Genomic DNA, 19,613 nt, shown 5'->3' on the forward strand with positions numbered 1-19,613 from the left:
AGATATTTCTTATTTACTTTGATTTAATATATGTGTATATTATATACAGTAAATCCCCATTATTTATTTATTATTGCTTCCGGATTATAATATCCTACCATTTTGTTTTGTAACCCCAGCAACATGCCCAGAGATGTCCATATAGATATACATATACACACATACTGATACAAATATACACACAGTGTGTGAGATTGACCGGTCAGAGCAATGTACTTTGCGAAAACTTTATCTTTGCATAGGTCATTATTTCAGTTCCTTAGTTTGCGCAAGTGTTTCACTTCCATATACATGGATACAAATGGTAAATGGTAAATGGCCTGTATTTGGCCAAAGCGATTTACACATTCAGTCATCCACACATTCACACACAGGTGATGGCAAGTTACATTGTAGCCACAGCCACCTGGGGCGCACTGACAGAGGCGAGGCTGCCGGACACTGGCGCCACTGGGCCCTCTGACCACCACCAGTAGGCAGCGGGTGAAGTGTGTTGCCCAAGGACACAACGACCAAGACTGTCGGAGCCGGGGCTCGAACCGGCAACCTTCCGATTACAAGACGAACTGCCAACTCTTGAGCCACGATCGCCCCGTCGCTCAAACAAGTTACAAGAAATCACATAATGTCACATTTTATTAAAAAAACTAATTTCCCCATTCAAAAGATATAATTTATTTATTTAAATTGTATTAATTAATTAATTAATTAATGTATTTGGGATTGTAGGAGGATTTTAGTTTCAGTCCACTATATCTCTGTAGTCCAATATATTGATGATCTTCATAATTTTCTCAGAAACAATACAAAGAAAGATATTACAATACAGTTGTAAAACCTGCCTGCAAGTCATTGTGTTTTCAGTTTCTCAGATTTGCAGTATTAAAGTAATTAATTGATCGCTGATGACAACACAAAATCTTCTCATACCTGGGATGCACGCCTCGATTTAAGGCCCACATAATATAAGTATAAAACTACCCCTCAGATGTAATTAATATCCTTGATTACCTTGTTTGGCAGCTTGTTGATCCTTTGGCCTTGTTCTTTCTGCCAGATTGAGCGTTTGCAGAACGTTCACCTGTGTCGTGCCTATGAAGCACAGAAGAAGCACATTTCTGATAAGAATGCACACGAGGGAGGAGCAGGGGAGAAACTTCTGTACCACGGGACGACCCAGGACAATTGTTACTCCATAATGAAAACTGGATTCAACAGGCGCTTTGCTGGGCAAAATGGTGAGTGTTTTTATAGTCTACAATTACAGAACATATTAGCATTTATCTCCTAAGGTTTTGAAAAGTACCAAATGCAAACTGTCAGTGCCAACAACTTGCATAACATGTTTTAACCAAAGTCAACACCGGAGTCTTCTTACATTTGCACAAATATTTTCAAAGCACTGAACAAGTAGAACAAGGAGAGTAGAGCTACAATTAAATGTGGAAAGAAAAAAAACATTGTCTTTACACTAACAGGTTTTCTGTTTCAGGGCATAATAAAAGTAACCTGGTCCTTAGCAGTCTAGTCTTAAAATTAAGTAAATAAAACCCCGATTGATAGGGAAACATGATATATTAAGTTTCATTATTCTTTTAATAAAAATTAAGCAAAAGGGGGAACCAGTGTATGAAAACTAAAGTGTCCCCTTAAGAAAACATCTTTATAAAAGCAGGAGTTTTGGCATTCTACTGATCTAGAGCATTCAGGTGTGTGTCAACATAATACCACAATTTTCCTAGGAGTGGACATCCAAGCAAAGTTGCCCCAAGGTCAGGACCTTGCAATGCTCAAAGAAATTGTGAAACACCCGAGAGCTACATCTCAGACTCTACAGGCATCAGTTAGCATGTTAAAATAAAGTTCATCTCTATGCTATGAGATTAGAGACAATCTTGCCTAAAATGATTCATTCAGACCAGAATGGCTTTATCCAAGGGAGGCAGGGGTTTCACAATATACGGAGGGTCATGAATATCATTTATGAGAAAAAAGAGACCAGAGACAATGCGTTAATCTCAATGGATGCGGAAAAAGCCTTTGACAGGATCGGATGGCCATTCTTATTTGAAGTTTTGAAAAAGTTTGGTATTGGAAATATATTTTTTAAATGGATTCAGTTGATATACTCCAACCCTCAAGCAGAGATTTTAACTAATGGTCTTTTTTCCGCACCATTCAGGTTATATCGTGGAACTAGACAAGGGTGCCCCTTGTCACCTCTCTTGTTCACCTTGGCAATTGAGCCTCTTGCAATGGCAATTCGGAATCATAAAAACATATCAGGAATTAAAGTAGGCAATGCTGACCACCGTATTGCCCTATATGCAGATGATGTGATCCTGTTCTGCACTAATTTAAACAAATCAATACCATCCATATTAAGTCTCATTAATACATTTAGTACATTTCCAGGTTATAAAATAAATTTTGATAAATCCGAAATATTATTTTTGAATAAAAATGAACGACAATATCCTCCAATCAATACTCCCTTTCTGCTATCTAAACATGGGTTTACTTATCTGGGTGTGAAATTAACTCACACAATTGAAAATATTCTGGCATCCAATTATAATTCCTTAACGACGTCAGTTACTGCACTTCTAAACAGATGGATGAAACTACCTATATCTTTAATTGGTCGTATTAATATACTAAAAATGTCAATTTTGCCAAAATATCTTTACCTTTTTCAATCAATACCTCTCTCTCCACCAAACTCTTTCTTCTTAGATTTGCAAAAACTATTCCGAAACTTTATTTGGAATAACAGAAGACCAAGACTCAGAATCTCATTATTATACCTCCCTTATGAAAGAGGAGGTTTACAACTTCCAAATTTAAAGTGGTACTTCTGGGCTGCTCAAATCAGAGCGGCAATGTTTTATTTTGTTAATGAGTTAATTCCAGTGTGGGTTTCTATGGAGTCTACAGAAATCAAAATTCCCCCTAACTTATATCTTTACTCAGCCGACAGGAAGACACTAAATAAGCAAACTAAGAACTCCTTTCTAAAAACACTATAATGATCTGGTTTGAAATACATAACTACTTGGGAGAAATGATACAACTGTCTAGGTTTACTCCGATATTTGGAAATAACAACTTTCTTCCTGGTAGGGCGGATGCAGGTTTTAAATTTTGGTTCGATCAAGGTATAAGAAAAGTGTCTGATATATTTAGGAATAATACTCTTATGTCTTTTGAACAACTCAGAAGTACTTTTTCTATTCCTGCCAAACATTTTTTTAAATTTCTTCAATTAAGAAATTTTGTCTTAACCACACAAGGTAACATAAGATAAGATAAGATAAGATAACCTTTATTAGTCCCACACGTGGGAAATTTGTTTTGTCACAGCAGGAAGTGGACAGTGCAAAAGTTATGACGCAAAAATTAGAATACAATAAGAATAAATACAGTACACAGCTGTACAGAATAGAATAAAATAATATACTATATACAGTAGAATAAAATAGAATAAAAATATACAATAAGATAAAAATAGAATACGAATGCTATATACAACTGAGTAAAAATACAACGATGCCAGAAAAGATTATTGCACTTAGTGTTATTGCACATGTGTGGATGTGTGTGTTTGTTCAGTTAAAGTCTTTGTTGTGGAGTCTGACAGCAGTGGGGAGGAAAGACCTGCGAAATCTCTCCGTCCCACACCGTGGGTGCTTAAAAACAGCTTAAAAATCCCCACCTACTCCTCTCTAGAGAACACAGTTATAAAGGATCTAAATGGGAGAGGCCAAGTTTCTCCATTGTACAAATTATTTATGGAAAATTCCAAAGAATCAACACAGTCTATTTTAGAGGCTTGGAGGAATGATTTGCAAATGAACATATCTGATGATGAGTGGTATAAATCATGCTCCTTGGCCCAGAGTCAGACAATTAATGTGCAATCTCGGCTACTTCAATATAAATGGTTAACAAGACAATATATTACTCTGTCAAAAATGCATCATTTTAACTCAAACATCCCAGACACCTGTATTAAGTGTGGAGTGGACAGGGGCACTTTATTTCACTGTATATGGGAGTGTCCACATGTGAAAAATGTTTGGGAAAAGGTAATAAATCTGTTGAGTCAAATTATTGGTGATGTGATTCCACTTCATCCTAAAATATATATTTTAAATATATACCCAAATAATTTTGTACCTGCTGCAAACAATAGAGCTCTGTTAATGATTGGACTTTTGGAAGCCAAGCGCTGTATTGCTATGTGTTGGAAAAATCAAAAAATATGTGGACTATCTCAATGGCTTAATGGACTGACATCTATACTATCTATGGAGAAAATAACTTATACATTAAGGAATAAACTGGACAAGTTTTGGGCGATATGGTCTAAATTCTACGACTTTCTGGAGAGCTGCAAAGTATACACTGTGGACTTAACAGCCTGAAACTCTAACTTGATTTGTATATCTGTCCTTCCCTTTTGTTATGGTTTTCTTTGTTTTTGTTTCTATTATTATGTTGTTTCTGTTTCTGTTGTTGTTGTGGTTTTGTTTTTATTTATTTATTTTATTTTATTTTTACTTTATTATTTTTTTATTTAATTTTATTATTATTTTTTTGCTCACGGTGCATCATGTAAAACCGGTTAAAACCAATAAATAAATGTTTAAAAAAAAAAGTTCATCTCTGTACAGCTAGAAAACAACTGAAAGAGTATGGCTTGTTTGGAAGGGTTGTATTTTTTAGTGCAGATACAAGACTAGTGCACCTTACAGTCATTCAGTTGACCATGAACGCCTCTGTTCTAGAGAGTCTAATGGGAGGCTATCTGTCTGACAGCTAAAGCATATCCAAACTGGATCATGCAGCAGGATAATGATCCCAAGCACAGCAAATCTACAACAGAATGGCTGAAGAAAAAGTGCTGCAATGGCCCAGTGTCCTTACTCAAATGCTGTGGTGGGACCTTGGGAGAGCTGTTCATAAATAAATTCCTGCAAACCTCAATGACCTGAAACAACGCAGTAAAGAAGAAGGGGGCTGAAATTTCTCCATAACAATGTGCAAGACTGATAAAATCACACAAGAAATGATTACTTGAAACTATTACTACTTAAGATGGTTTAATTATTAAGGTATTGAGTCGTAGGGTCTTAGTTTTTCATACACTGCTTCTGCATTTTGGTTTAGTTTATTTTAAACAAAATTTACTATCCTGTATGAGACTTAACAGATTTTTTACCTTATGAAGTGGTACGTGAGAAAAAACACTTTGTATTAATAGTTTTTTTACTCCATCAGTCCATCGATGCGTTATCCAAAGCGTTGGTTGGCATGAGCAACCAACTTTGTGAACACCATAACACAAAAATGAGGCGACATAAGATTTTCAAATCGATATCATAGGTGTCTCTATTAAAAATCTTGTATGAGTTCAAATCTCAGTGGCCTTGAAGTCAGCACCCCTGTTTCAGTCTTTTTAAAGATGACATTCAGAGTTTTTTCCCAATTTGCATTCAGTGAATTTTCATAATAGTAGTAAGCCTTTCACTGGTTCTGACTACCAGGAAAGAAAATGTTGTCCAACCAAATTGTTTTTAATCCCCCAATGTTTGTAAGGTAATCAGAAGACTGAAATAATGTTTTGGGGAAAAAAAGTTTTTATTTTTAAGATATCACATGCCCATTGTAGAGGACATTGGAAGGCCAAACAGGTAAAACTGAACTTTGATGGCAAACAGTTGCTCCCCCCGACCCAAAAAAAGGGGTAAACCTAAGAACAAGTTTAACATCCACAGACCAGCATCACTTTTGATTAGTTCTGTTGTGCTTATTTGGAATGATGCTTTAAAAAGCAATTCCCCTTATTGGAATCACAGAGAAATACCTTGCACTTTGTGCACATCACTTATGTTTTGCTCTTGCAGTTGGATCTGCGACATCTTGATGCATCTGTTTCATGTCCACCATCTCTGGAAGATGGATAGCAACATAGCGTCTCAGAGCTTCATTTGGCTGTGGTTTCCACTTTTGTTTTGGGGGAGTAGAGTCATCTTCACTGTCACTTGCGCTTCCTGCTTGAGCCCAAGTAATCAACTCTTCACCAAGGAGCAGCTTGAAGTCGAGGAACTTCAGTGGTTTCTTCCTCCGCAACTGCAAGTCACTTCTATACTGAAGCCACGAGTTGTTTATTTCCAGATTAAAAAAGTGTAGAACTGCACATACTGTCCGAGTGCAAGAGGCCATCCTGTAGAAACTCAACATTCGGTCAACAAGGTCACACTACCCATGTTGATAGTGTACTCAGAAACTGCCAGTGGCTTTGGCACCTGGACAAACTTTTTGTCTTTCTTGGATCATCTTGTGCATGTGTCCTGAGGTTCAATACCATAGGCAGAGGATGCCTCATGAGGGTTCCAGTTCCAGCCAGCCCTTTCATCTTTAGGGTTTCAAGGACGTTAATAGTTGTAAAGAACCTGTCAAAGAACAGGTGGGCTTCTTGGGGAACAGACTGCCAAATGAAGAACAGTTTGCTCTCCAATGCCTATTCCTCCTGTATCTTCAAAGGTAGTCTTGCCTTGGTAGACCACAAACTCTAGTTGGTGCGGCTAAGACAAACACCTTCAATCCAGTTGGGCATGACTTGCCTGGTACATACAGGCACACTGGCGCAATTGTTAAACAAAATTTGGCATTGTTTTAAAATTGTCAGATATGCGGATGTAGAACCCACACACAGGACTCTTTGAATGAAGACAGTGCGTTCATTTACAGTGAGGTGAGTGACAAAATGCAGAATATTTTCTTCTGGCGATTATTGTCTCCATTTCCTCTGTTCCCAAAACCTGCGCGTCAGCTCGATCCACCTGTTTCCGTGATTCTGCAGGAAACACTACAAAAGCTGTTGTTCATGACGGGGAAACCACTCTCCAGACCCGGACTTGCAAGTAGACCAGAACACATCACACACACACATGCACACACACAGATGAGGAAACGGGGAACTTGAAGACACATCACATGGCAAGACACCCAGTGAGGACAGTGGGCCATGACAAAAATACAAACTCAAGATGTACTTTGAATTCCTGCTCCAGAGTGGACACCGACTGGACTGTTCAGCTTGATCTGACTCCTCAATATCTGCTTGCCCTGCCTGAATTTCATCCTCAGAGCTCCCTGAATCATCTTCCTCTGCTTCTTGCTCAAACAATGCATCTTGATCTTCTTCATCAGACAACTCAAGATTTGAGTTTCCCTCAACAATGTGCAATAAAATTCCATATGCTTCTGGTCATTTAAAAAAACAGAAGAAAATGGAGGAAATAACTACAAATGTCCACTACAGAGAACATTTCTTTAAACCAGGGGTCGGCAACCCTAGGCACGCGTGCCACAGTTGGCACGCGAAGGAATAAATGATGTCACGACCATAACTAGACTGGCCATCGGGCATACCGGGCATTTGCTCGGTGGCCCGATGACAGTATAAACAATGAAAGGTAGTGGATTGGCCAGATGCTGGCTGGTGTGTAAAAATAACTCAGTTGTTTGGTGGTGGCATCGTGGAGCTTCCACAGATTCAGTAACATTAACAAGTGGTGGAGGCCAGATGAGGGAGAGGGGAGGCAGGAGGAGGAGAGACCCGAGGCGGTGAACTGAACTTCAGGTAAGAAGTTATGACCTGCAGTCTATCTGGGTCAGATATAAACCAAGTTTAGGTGGAGTTTATTTTCGTTGTGCTGACTTTTTACAGTCAGTTACAATAACTCGTACTGCGTACTAGCTAGCATGATGGATTTTATATACTTCTGGGTGGGTGCTATGATGTTACTGATAGTGAACTTTATTTTATTCATAAGGTTAGTTAGTAGAGTTGCCAACTGTGTCGTAAAAAACAGAATCGTCCCGTATTGAGAGAAATTATTACGCGTTTCGTGTTGAGCTGAGAAGGGACGCAGTTTGTCCCGGACTTCATCTAGGATGAAAAAGACACAAAGGTGGATTTATTCTGTCGTTACGCTGCACAGCTGCCTCTTCTTCTCTCATTCTCTCCCCTCTCTCTCCTGTTTCTACTTTAATCGTGAAACTGATCAATGATCAGCTGATCGGCTTTACTCTCTTGTTTGTTTATCGCCCACTTTGCGCCAGAAAGAGGAAACCAGCGGATGTCGCACTAAACAACAGCAGCACGTTTAACCTTGATCAGCTGTTGTTAGGATTTATTTAATATTAATTTCTAATATCAGCTGATGTTTGCTGGAGCCACAGCTGTAAAAGCTGCTGATCATGATATCGGTTTGTATATCTGGTGAGAGGGAAACATCAACAGCTGAACAGGTGATGGAGAAACAGGTTTATCAGGATCTAGCAAAGTTTTGCCAGGGGGGCCAGGTAGAGCATTAACAGGGAAAGGGGGCACAAAGAAATACTTTTCTTTCTTATTCTCATTTAAAATGTCTGACTGTTATTAAATAATTATCTGAATCTTACAACCAAATCAGATTTTCTCTCACATAAGTGTCCTCAGGTAGCTGTCTGAATGCTGGACACTCGGAGACCTGTGTCTTTGAGTGGGAGACCAGAGATCACATTAACATGTGTGTCTCTGTATTAACAAACATGCCATATTGGCTTAGTTTATTTTTCTTATCATTGTTGTGAGGAGACCATAAATAGCATTTGTATTTTCTGTTGTACAGTCCATTTGCTGTTATGGAGTTCTTGTTATGGATGAAAAGTCTTTTTTCTTTTGTCTTTTTTTGTTTCAAAATAGCTGATAACTATTCACTGATAGCTGCCAACATCTGCAAACAAATAGAAATCTATAAAGTGGTTCTGTATTGTGTGTAACTGTTCATATAGAGCGTTATTAAATTTATTGATAATGCAATCATATGGCACGCTGACTTCTGAGGAAATTTTAAATGGCACTCGCCATCAGAAAGGTTGCCTACCCCTGCTTTAAACACTTCAATACTATCCTTAATTAAAGTAAAATTAGCATACTATGCTTTAATGTGTTATTATTAAGGGACTTATCTAAAATATGTTAACAACATTTATAGTCAAAAATTGCTCCACCACAACCACCCACACATGCAGGACCTTGGAGTAGGGGTATGTCACCAGGGTGCAGAGGAGGCTACCCCCCCTCTGTCCCCTTCTGGCTGCCTCTGCCTCAATTTTATCCCACAACTTAGACATTCACATTACTCACACTCTCATTACACATACATATAGGATCTTGGGGGTGGGCACGATACACGGAGTCCAAATTACCATCAGGGTGTACACCTCACCCCTGGCGTCGTTGCCCACCTCTCAATTTTAAATACACGTAGACATTGAGGGCTAGCAGGAGGGACTATGCGCTTACCTGCTGCTCTCTGGCAGGTAGCTCCATGCCCTCCTGGGTTTTAATTGCACCTTAGAACACACATGCATCAACACTACAATGAGCGGGTGGAGGGAGGTTTGGAGTCTTCTCTCACCCCCATTCTCTGCGGCCTGCTGGAGCGGGGGGGCTAGGAGGAGGAGTTGGCCGTCCGACTGCGGTCTGGAGTGTGGGGCCTCCCTGCTGCTACGGAGTCGGGGCGGTCTGCCTCCCCCCACCGCAGGGAAAAGGGTAACACCACCTGGGTCTGGGTGCAATTCCCCCCTCCAGGGGCAAGGGTACCTAGACCCGGTTCGTAGAGTACGCTTGGGGAGTGTGATCGTGTGTACAACGTCTCTTTATGTCTGTCTCCACGTTGGTTGAGTGTGGAGTAAGTGCATATGAGAGCATGAGGGTGGGAATGGATGTTTGTATATGTGTGTGCCTGTATGTCTGTGTCTATATGTCAGGTTGGGTATCAGACGCCACCTCTCTGGGGACATCTCAGGCCCTCCAAGGTTTGGAGGCCTATCTCCACCCACCACCACTTCCCCTGCCAGTGGCGGACTCCCTCAGGTGTCGGTGCGTTGGTGGTTCTTTGTGTCTGGGGGTGGGCGTCCGGGTACACACCGGCTCACTCCTTGGCGGCCGCTTATCGGGGCCTGGAGCCTGGGGCTCGCTCGGGCCACTTCGGAGGTGGGGTGCCCCCGGCCTCTCGGCCTGGGGCTCGGTCACTCAGGCACAGCTGGCTGCCGGCGGAGCTCACGGGCGCGTTACTGCAACTCCCCCTGGCTTCTCCTCCGCGGCTGCTGAGTGAGCCCTCATCTGGGACTCTCCTCAGCTCTTACTGGGACAGTGGCGCGGCTGCCCCTCTGTTGGTCTTCCTTGGTCTCTTGTGTTCTGGGGGCCTCTGGATGTCTGGAGTTTTGATCTCCTCCATACCTGCTTCATACCCTGGAGGACGGGGCTGTGGCCCCCCCCCCCCACACTCCCTAGCAGATCGTTACATGGAGAAACCTTTGGAATGCAAGCATGCTGATCCACACAGGTGTGCACACAGGTGTACACACGGGTGTTCACAGACGCGGACTACAGCTTTCTTGGCTGCTGCCTCAAAGCACATTGTGCGCTGTCTGTCTTGCGTGCTGCACAATATCGTTTATTATTTAGTATCTACTGATATCAACTGCTAGCTAGTTTATTGGGATGGTGCCGTTTTTTTTATTATGTTGCTCTTTGTTGTTTGCTTTCTCCTCTGTTTTTTTTCTCCATACAGGTGACCCAGGTGTTTTGTTTTTTTTGTTTGTTTGTTTGTTTTCATTCTTTCTCCCCCCTTTCTCACCATCTCTTCTCCCCTTTGGTTTTCTTTCTCTCCCTCTCTTTCTTTCATTCTTTCTCCCTGTCCTATCCCCCAGTCATGTCTGTCCCGTTTGTACCAACTGAAAATAAAATAAATTCATAATTATAATAAAGGTCAATCAAATGGACCAATATGGCAAGGCCATGATGATCCACTTGGTAAAATAAATCCGCTCCAAACAGGACACAAAAAAATAAAAAAATAAATTAAAAAAATTGCTCAATAAAATGTTTTATGCACTTACTTTTTTTTCTTCCCATAAAATGTGCTTGTAGTAATGGCCGTCATGTTCCTTGATGAAAAAACTAAAGTTCCCAAAGCCTCACCTCTTCACATTTGGTATCATTGGAAAGCCCTAAATGTGCTCTGTAGATACCAAAAGGAGGTAATTCTGTAGTATGTAGTGGAGATATTCAGGTTTAGAAATGTCCTCTACAGAGGACAAATTTGTATTGCTGATGGTCAGGGGGATATGGATGTAAGTACAACTGTATGGAATTTTTGGGCCAGAGCACAATTTGATAAGAGAAGTGTTAAAGGATGTTCCACGCTTCAGAAAACTGACTCTTAAGGTGCATAGATTTAAGTGTTAATTACAGTATTTGTTACTAGTTACCAATGAGGAGAGTTAATGTGTTTAATGAAACCTTTGACAAGTAACAGGCAGTCAACTATAACCACTGTTTGGTCCTGCATACTGTCATGACAATGCAGGTAAGAATACACTGTGATTACGCGCACATAAGAATGAATAAATTATTTTCATGTCTGGTGACATTGGTGTTTGAAGGATGACATGGAAGGCAGGGATTTGTTTTTTGTGTTTTTTCTTTTTACACTGTTAAGCATTTGTAGCTTTAGCGACACATGAAACCTGGGGGCTTAAGTGTCGGTGGGGTTTTAAGTGATTGTGAAGATGTTTTCAGGTCTAGTACAATAACAGCACTTGATTCCTTATCAGGTTGAAAGATGTTTTTGTGTTCCTGTCAATTAACAGTGTAGTTAAAACACATGGTGAAAGATATGAAAGTAACAGTATGAACTAGTAATTCTCTGTTCTACAGCTTGTACTTCCAGGGTATTTGTGACACCTAAAGAATCTACTGCCAGGAGGCTGAGGGGTATCATGTAATTAATGTTGCAAGTCACTACAGTGTAAATAGGATCACCTATTGCTAATTTTGTTTTTTTCTTTTCACACTCAGCAACTTCATATGGTCGCGGGACCTACTTTGCTGTAAAAGCCAACTACTCAGCCCACCCCACCTACTCCAAGCCAGCTGCTGATGGTTCTCAGTTAATGTTCGTCGCCCGAGTCCTCACAGGCGTCTACACTCTAGGCCAAAAGGATATGATGGTGCCTCCACCTCGAAACCCCCAGCAGCCTCACGACCGTTACGACAGCGTGGTAGACAGAATGTATAAACCCAGCATGTATGTTGTGTTTCATGACAACCAAGCGTACCCTGACTACCTCATCACATTCAAGGGAGAGTAAAGGAAAAGTGTTTTCCACTGTTTACAAAGGAAGGTGTCTTAAAAAACCCCAAATAATAATATAAAACTTATATATGTACATTTGAAACTACAGACAATTATATTTAATGAAATGAAATTAAGTATTGAATTATATCTGATTTTAAACTCATGGAGTAAGTCCGTTCCTTAGTACTTCCCAGTTTAGTTTCATGTTATTTTGTATCGTTGTCATCTTTTGTCAGCAATAAAGCTGTATTTTGAGTTCAGTCCTGTTTTCCCGTGAGTTGGCGTTTGGGTCCTATTTCCTGCCTGCCACACAGCCAGTTCATGACAGAATTAGCTAAACAGTAGCTGCTTCTGATTGAATGAAATGAAAAGTCCTGAGAACCAGCCTTTTATGGCCTCATTTATGGCCTCTGTAATGGACATTTGTTTTTAGTCAATATCTTTTGACCTCTTTGAGCTACCCTATTAAGTCCTGATGTACTAAATAGAGGACATCCTGGGCTTTCCATTGATATCTCATGTGTTTGGATTGTCTCTATTACTTCTAAAGAGGAAGAAAATCACCAAAAAAGGTCAATGGGAAGAGTCTCTTATTCTCGGTTCTCAGATGGATATGTATATAAACACTGGAAACATATTACAAGATTATGCAGTTTTAAATCTTTTATATAGTTGACATTTGCATCATATATCTTCACTTTGTAAAGTATAAAGCACTTAGAATCACATATAATTAATCTGAGAACTTGTCACAATACCATAATAAAGATTTATTGAATGATAGTCTGGTCCATGCTTAAAAAAGGGGAAAAATTAGAGTAGGTGGGTGATCAACATTCAAAAGGAAACTGTGAATTTTTAATTGAATACTTGTAACCAGAGATGGGCAGTAACGCGTTATACGTAATGTGTTACAGTGGTCCCTTTTTTGTCGCAGGAGTTCTAAAAATAATCTGCGATAGGTGAAATCCACAAAGTAGCAAACTTTATTTTTTACAATTATTATAGATGTTTTAAGGCTGTAAAACCTCTCACTACACACTTTATACACTTTTCTCAGACAGGCATGGACATTTTCACACTTCTCTTGTTTAAACACTCTCAAAGTTCAAACCTTAATAGAAAAATAACAAAGATCAGACCCTGTTTTCAGGTCCAGAACATGGGAATAAAGCATTAATGAATCAATGGTACAGAAGTAGAGGAAGCAAGAAGAATGAGTCGAGTAAAGTTTGACTCTTCTGACTGTTTTGTTTCGCTTAATGCGTCGTATAATGCAGTCTACCTTATGGTCCGAAAAATACGGTTACTTCTACCTTCCTTCAGCATGTCCAGAAGCAAGGGCGTAGATTTGGCATGGACGGAAGGAACATGTCCCCATTAATATCCAGCGATTATTGAATTGTCCCCACCAATAATTTGATCTCTTCAAGTAAAGAAAAACAAACCCGATAGAAAGAAAAAAAAAACGATCTGTCAACGTCTCATTCACCCAGCGGTGCAGAAAGAGTTCTCTACTGGAGTCCTACTTCATGTGACAAATCTGGCCAGTGTGATTGGCTGTGCCTTTCAGGGAGTTATGTTTAGTTTTAGCAGCAGTACCTGCTGCTAAAACCTGCAATGAAGAGAGGAGGATGGCAAAAAGGAAGAACCTGGATATAAGAAAGTATTTTTCAAAGAAATCTGTAAGTCACTTAAAGCCAAGTTAACACATAAAATGTGTCCGTCATAATAACGTTACAGGCTATACTAAGCTTTGGCCCACATCAGTCTAAAATTGTATGTAACCATGAATAGCGTGTTTTGGAAACTAACTGCACAGCAGGCAGCACTATTAGTTATCTCAGTCTCCCAGAGCATTTCTAATTTTGATTGAAACTGTCAGAGAAAACGGCAGCGTCGAGTAAGCCAGGATATTAGATATTAGATACAGAGGCTGTTAGAATTATATGTCTAACGTTAAAATGTCGGTGACACAATAATTTCATCCTAATGGTACTGACATATTCATAGGGTTAATTTTTGAGACAAAATATCATGAGGTAGTCATGATTTTGCAAATATCCACCTTGTAGTGCAGTTTGCACAAATTGTTTTAAAAATGCACTCACGCTACAAACATTACTGATGAGTCAAGATCTGCACAAATTGACAGCACTGAAGCAGCTCCACATTTTATTCTTATTGTCATGTATGTCCTATTTGTCAGGTGACAGAAGAACCAACACAAAGCTCAGAGAGCAATGGTGATACAAGATTACAGGTGAAGTTGGATGATGACTTGTTGGTTCATGACTATTTGAAGCACATGTGTGACTGCATGTATTTGGAATGTCTCACTGTTATTTATCAGGTGACAGAGGCAGCTCTGCCATGTTGTAGCTCAGACAGAGGCGAGGTCACAGGTGACTGACTGATGATTTGGTGCTATAGTTTAAATAGTATTTATTATCATGACAGTTGTTAGGCTGCTGATGTAAACTGATTCATTAGTGTACATTTGACAGAGAATCTGAATTGACATGTCTCACTTTTTATATGGCACGAATCAATGTGTTATTTTATCAGGTGGCAATATGTCCTAGTGCAGTTAGAGAGGAAGAGCCAGGGCCAAAGCTGAGGCACATCAAGCACAGAATAATATTCATCTTAGATGAGTAGTTTTATGTACAAAAACCACCAGGTCATTCAGTGTTCCCTTAGTGCTAATGTATAAGAGATGTTGGTGTACTATAACTGAAGTAATGTTGTTAAGTCCTTAAAGTCATATTCTTTTATTGTCATGACTGTATTTGAAGCTATTTTTATTTTTGTATGATACCTGATTTATATGGATTATGGCTGAAGTAAACTAAAGTCTAAAATACTTAGTCAGTCATTTGTTTAATAGTAATTTAACATTATGTAATTTACATATAAAACTATGAATTGTAATTTTAAATGGTTTAAAAGCATGTAGAATAGCATATGTATATGTAGCATATGAGGAATATGATTAGGTTTGAGACTTTTTCAGAGATTTATAGCGGGACCTGGGTGGTCCGTCGGAATGCCATTCACTCACTTGATGGATAAAGTGAGACATAGAGTAAGAAACTGGGCTAACAGAGAGACAGACTGACATGGGGACAGGAAGTGAGTGAGAGGCAGGTGGAAGGGTTTGATTAGAGTGTGACGTGAGAAGGGACTGCCTTGACACAGGGACAGATAGTGAATTGACTCCAACTGGAGGGCGGGGGGTGATACTGCAGGTCACCACCTGACATGTAGAGGTAATCCACACATGGGCCAGCACCGGACCACCATTGTGTCTCCAACTGGCTTTGTGCTGGCCCATGTGTGGGCCACCTCTGGTAAACCTGATCTGAGCCACCAAAGGGCCGTCATTCTTTGCGGTATATGGGCCATGTGTAAGCACATTGTGTGGGCCATATCCAGGCCATACCAATTTTGCTATGTGGGTTGTAGTTTGTTTTTCTTTTTAAATTATTGTCACACTGTTAAAATATTGTCTATAAGCTGATATATTTTTGTTAGCTGTGGGGTTCAGGACCAGTTAAGTTTCACTGTTTATTCTTGTGTCCTGTGTGCAGTGGGGTCTGGTAGTTTCAACACTGACATACTTTGTAGAGTTATATTAAGATGTGACAAGTTGAATGAACTGCTCTATACCCTAGAACATACCCCAAAGCAAACCTTTACACTACACACACACATACACTAACGTCAGCATTCCCAACTTCAAGGTCCTCCCCACGGCTCTGCACATGACCCTAATGGAAAATTGCAAAGCAAACATAAATAAGTTCAGGATTTGGTGGGCTCCCAGTCAGCTTTCCTAGTGTGTGGTGACTTCACTGGCCCACTTCTGGACCTAGCAGCCTAAGACAGGGATTTTTGCATGTTTATAACTGTGGTTTATAGCTAATAGCTATTATATATAATAGCTATTAGCTATAAACCACAGTTTGTTTTAGCTATAGCTAAAACAAACAAACAAACAAACATTGGACTGATTCAGCAGACTTCAGATCTCTTGTTAAAACCTTATATATTGTGAGGTTGAAATTGTTAAATATTGTCATTGTGTTATTAAGTTTGTAAGAATGATCAAAGACATTCTTCTGTTTCTGTTGACCTCCCCAGCCTGTATTTTATTATAGGCACATCCTATGTGAAGGTTCTGTTTTCTTGTTTAGTAAGCTTCCTGCTTTTATGACCCTTTTGTGGGCAGGAGGTCACACAAACGCACCCCCAAACACACACACTCACATGCATACACACACACACACACACACACACACACACACACACAGATGGTCACACATACATGCATACACACACACACACACACACACACACAGACACACACACACACACACATAGACACACGTGCTTACACGTGCACACATATACACACATAGTACCTTGTCTTTTAGAACCATAGGGGGGGTTTACAGTGGGTGGTGCTTGTGTGTACTGTAACTGTTTCCAATAAAAGGCGGCAAGCAGAAGCTGGTTCTTCGAAGTGGTCTGACCGAGGGCAGGAGGGCTGCTCTAAGGTCCTTCTCTTGCGTCTTGCTTCCTTGTCGTGGGAATAAGTCTCTAAACCAGCAGGGCCTGTGGAAGCGTAGACCCAACATATATAACTGTGACTGCTCACCGAAGAGCATATTTTTATGAAAATCTTCTTCATGAGGTAAAAATTCATCATAATAATATAATAATAATAAACTTTATTTATAAAGCACACTTAAAAACCAAGGGTATGCCAAGGTGCTTAACAAGTAAAATAGAGTATAGGAGCCAAAAAGAAGTCCAGCTGTCATATCCTGTATTCGTGAATCCCTCCCCAATCTGGTCAGCGATTTGCTGATGGTAAATATGTCTATTGCTGCACAAAATGAGCATTAGCAAACTTAAGCAAACAATTAACCATTAGCACTAAACACAACAGCTGAAACTGGGCTATGCTATACATTAATGAAGCAGCTCAGCCATGGAAACCCATGCCATGACGCTCCCAGTGCACAGTTTTTGTGCTGATATTAACCTCAGTTGGGGGTTTGGAGCCCTGCAGTTAATAGCTTTCAGGCACTATCAGCATCTGTACTCGGCAGCCCCACTCTGTAGGTATACATGTTCTCACACTTTGTGGCTGAGGTGCTGTGGTTCCTAAATGTTTCCACTTTGAAAAAAAAACACCTCTTTGAGGTGATAGTGGAATTTGTACAAGTAAAGAAATGTCACAAACGAACCTGTTGGCATGGTGACATCCTGTCACAGCACCATGCTCACTTCAGTGGCCTCTTTAGAGCGACCCAAGAACTATTTCTTTCACAAATGTTTATAAAGACAGACTGCACAGCTAGGCGTTTGATTTGTACACCTGTGGCAATGAGACTGAAAACGCCAGAATTTAAAGATTACGAGGTGCGGCCCAATTAAAGTGAATGTAAGAAAAACAGACAAAACATAAAGTTCATGGTATTTCGTGTATAAAACCAGTCACTGCCAGTTCCACAGTCAGCAAAATGCTTTGAAGTTTCAGTCTAGTGTTACGGGTCCCAAGGATGAAGACCACGATGACAAATATGTTACCTGTAAAAGCAGGTGAAGAGCGGAGTAAGGAAGACACGATGCGTCTCTGCTTTCCTCCAGAACGTGTCTCAGTCTGATTTATTTCACACAAATAAATGCTATAAAACACTAAACATGAGCTTTCAGAATCAGAATCAGAATCAGAATGGGTTTATTGCCAGATGTTGAGGTTTACAACATTAGGAAATTTCAATATACTGTTCAGCTGGTTCCTCATTTACATCAATTACATTTACTTATTTCACAACATCAGTGAAATATACTCTTTTAACTGGTTCAGTTTCTCCAGTTCACACTTCTTTCCATAACAACTACATTCTTTTATCATATCCATAAACACATCACATTGTCTTCTGCAGTGTCTTACTGGCTAAACAGTTATATTCAATAACAGCATTGGTAAATACATTACATTTGTTCCCTCCAGTAATTTACTGGCAAAATCACTATTTAGTGCATCATGAAACACAGCTTGTTTAATTAACCCGTGAATGCCTCTGTTAGCTACACAGAGTTGCTCAGAGTGCTTGTGTTACACTAGCTAATCTACTCAGTCACTTTCCACATAACTATTAACATTCACATCTCACAGAACTGATTTGATTGGAGCATTACAACACGTTTGCACAGAGCATAGGAGCGCACTGACTCTGCTTCACGAGCGCTCCACCTAACGAGCGGGCTCGCGGTGCGGTCGCGCGGGACACTCCTCTGGTTTTCTCCCGCGTTTACATGTAATTAACTCGGGCGGACCGCCTTAACTCTCTCATTCACATTAACGTGGGTAACCATGGTAACAATAAACAACATTTTCGGTGCGAGCACCATTTACCGACCTGTAAAAGCAGGTGAAGAGCGGAGTAAGGAAGACACGATGCGTCTCTGCTTTCCTCCAGAACGTGTCTGAGGAAGCAGCGGAAGGTGGGCTCCACTTACTGCACCCCGAAACCCCGGAGCAAGCACCAAAGTTCCGCCCTCACTGCTTTCTAACATAAAATGAATCCCTATTACATGGACTTTCTATCCTCTTAAAGAACTGAAAATAAATACATATAGCAATGAAAAATGTCCCGTTACATGAGTGTTTTACACAAAATAACATTAATGTGGTCATTCCCTCACAGGGGTGCCACACTAGCTTTAATTTGGACTAGTTTCAGCTCGCTCTACAAAAGGGAAGGTTATTTGGTTTTGCACTTCCTTTATAAAGAGGAAATGCAAAACCAAACCTTCTATATTACGACACGAGTCAGGACAGCCGTGAGTCCATCATAAAAAACTGATTCAATAGGAGCTTTTCTGGGAAACATGGTAATGTTAAAATACATTAAGAATCGATGTAACTGATGTAACAGAGTGAGATGAAAATAGAAGAGGCAGATTTTCCCAGCCCTTGTAGGCGGGGCTGCTGAAGCACCTTTGAATGGGAAGGACATATTTAAAGAGGCACAGATCACTGTTCATGTCGAGACAGTTCAACATATAATTTATGTCAGGTCTCTGGTCTTTCTGTCAATTTACACGTAAAATATGAGCATTTCAACAATGTTATTCAAACCATATGTTGAAAAAAACATGTCATTATTTGTTCATGCATAATAAACTAAGCTTACTTCAATTGAACTCTAAAGTTTGGGGTCTGAGCTTTAGATATTTGTAGATTACTACTTGAAACTACATGTGAGAATGTGGAAGAACACTGTGGAAGACCAAGACAAAATCTATAAGTGTAAACAGGCATTCATGTGAAAATGAAAACACTTGATGACTTATAAGTAAATGCAGAGTTTAATAATGAAGTGAATGATG

General features: G+C 40.0%; 1 protein-coding gene and 1 long non-coding RNA gene across 2 annotated transcripts in view; one reads left to right on the plus strand and one right to left on the minus strand.

Moving 5' to 3' along the window:
* LOC106676251 (protein mono-ADP-ribosyltransferase PARP14) overlaps window positions 1-12,616 on the plus strand; it is a 32,832-nt gene extending 20,216 nt beyond the window's left edge. Inside the window, exons 12-13 of the mRNA XM_014412500.2 lie at window positions 1,058-1,238; window positions 11,924-12,616. Coding sequence (XP_014267986.2) covers window positions 1,058-1,238; window positions 11,924-12,216 — 474 coding nt within the window. The 3' untranslated portion in view covers window positions 12,217-12,616. The remainder of the gene's footprint in view (window positions 1-1,057; window positions 1,239-11,923) is intronic.
* A 3,900-nt stretch (window positions 12,617-16,516) lies between these two features.
* On the minus strand, window positions 16,517-18,893 carry LOC143417069 (uncharacterized). Its single transcript, XR_013097285.1, has 3 exons — window positions 18,641-18,893; window positions 17,805-17,877; window positions 16,517-16,823 (listed from the first exon to the last, which is right to left on the minus strand). It is a non-coding gene; the product is annotated as an uncharacterized LOC143417069 (long non-coding RNA).
* Between the last annotated feature and the right edge of the window lie 720 nt (window positions 18,894-19,613).

Source organism: Maylandia zebra, linkage group LG3 (genome assembly GCF_041146795.1).
Source record: "Maylandia zebra isolate NMK-2024a linkage group LG3, Mzebra_GT3a, whole genome shotgun sequence".
Taxonomy (NCBI): Eukaryota; Metazoa; Chordata; class Actinopteri; order Cichliformes; family Cichlidae; genus Maylandia; species Maylandia zebra.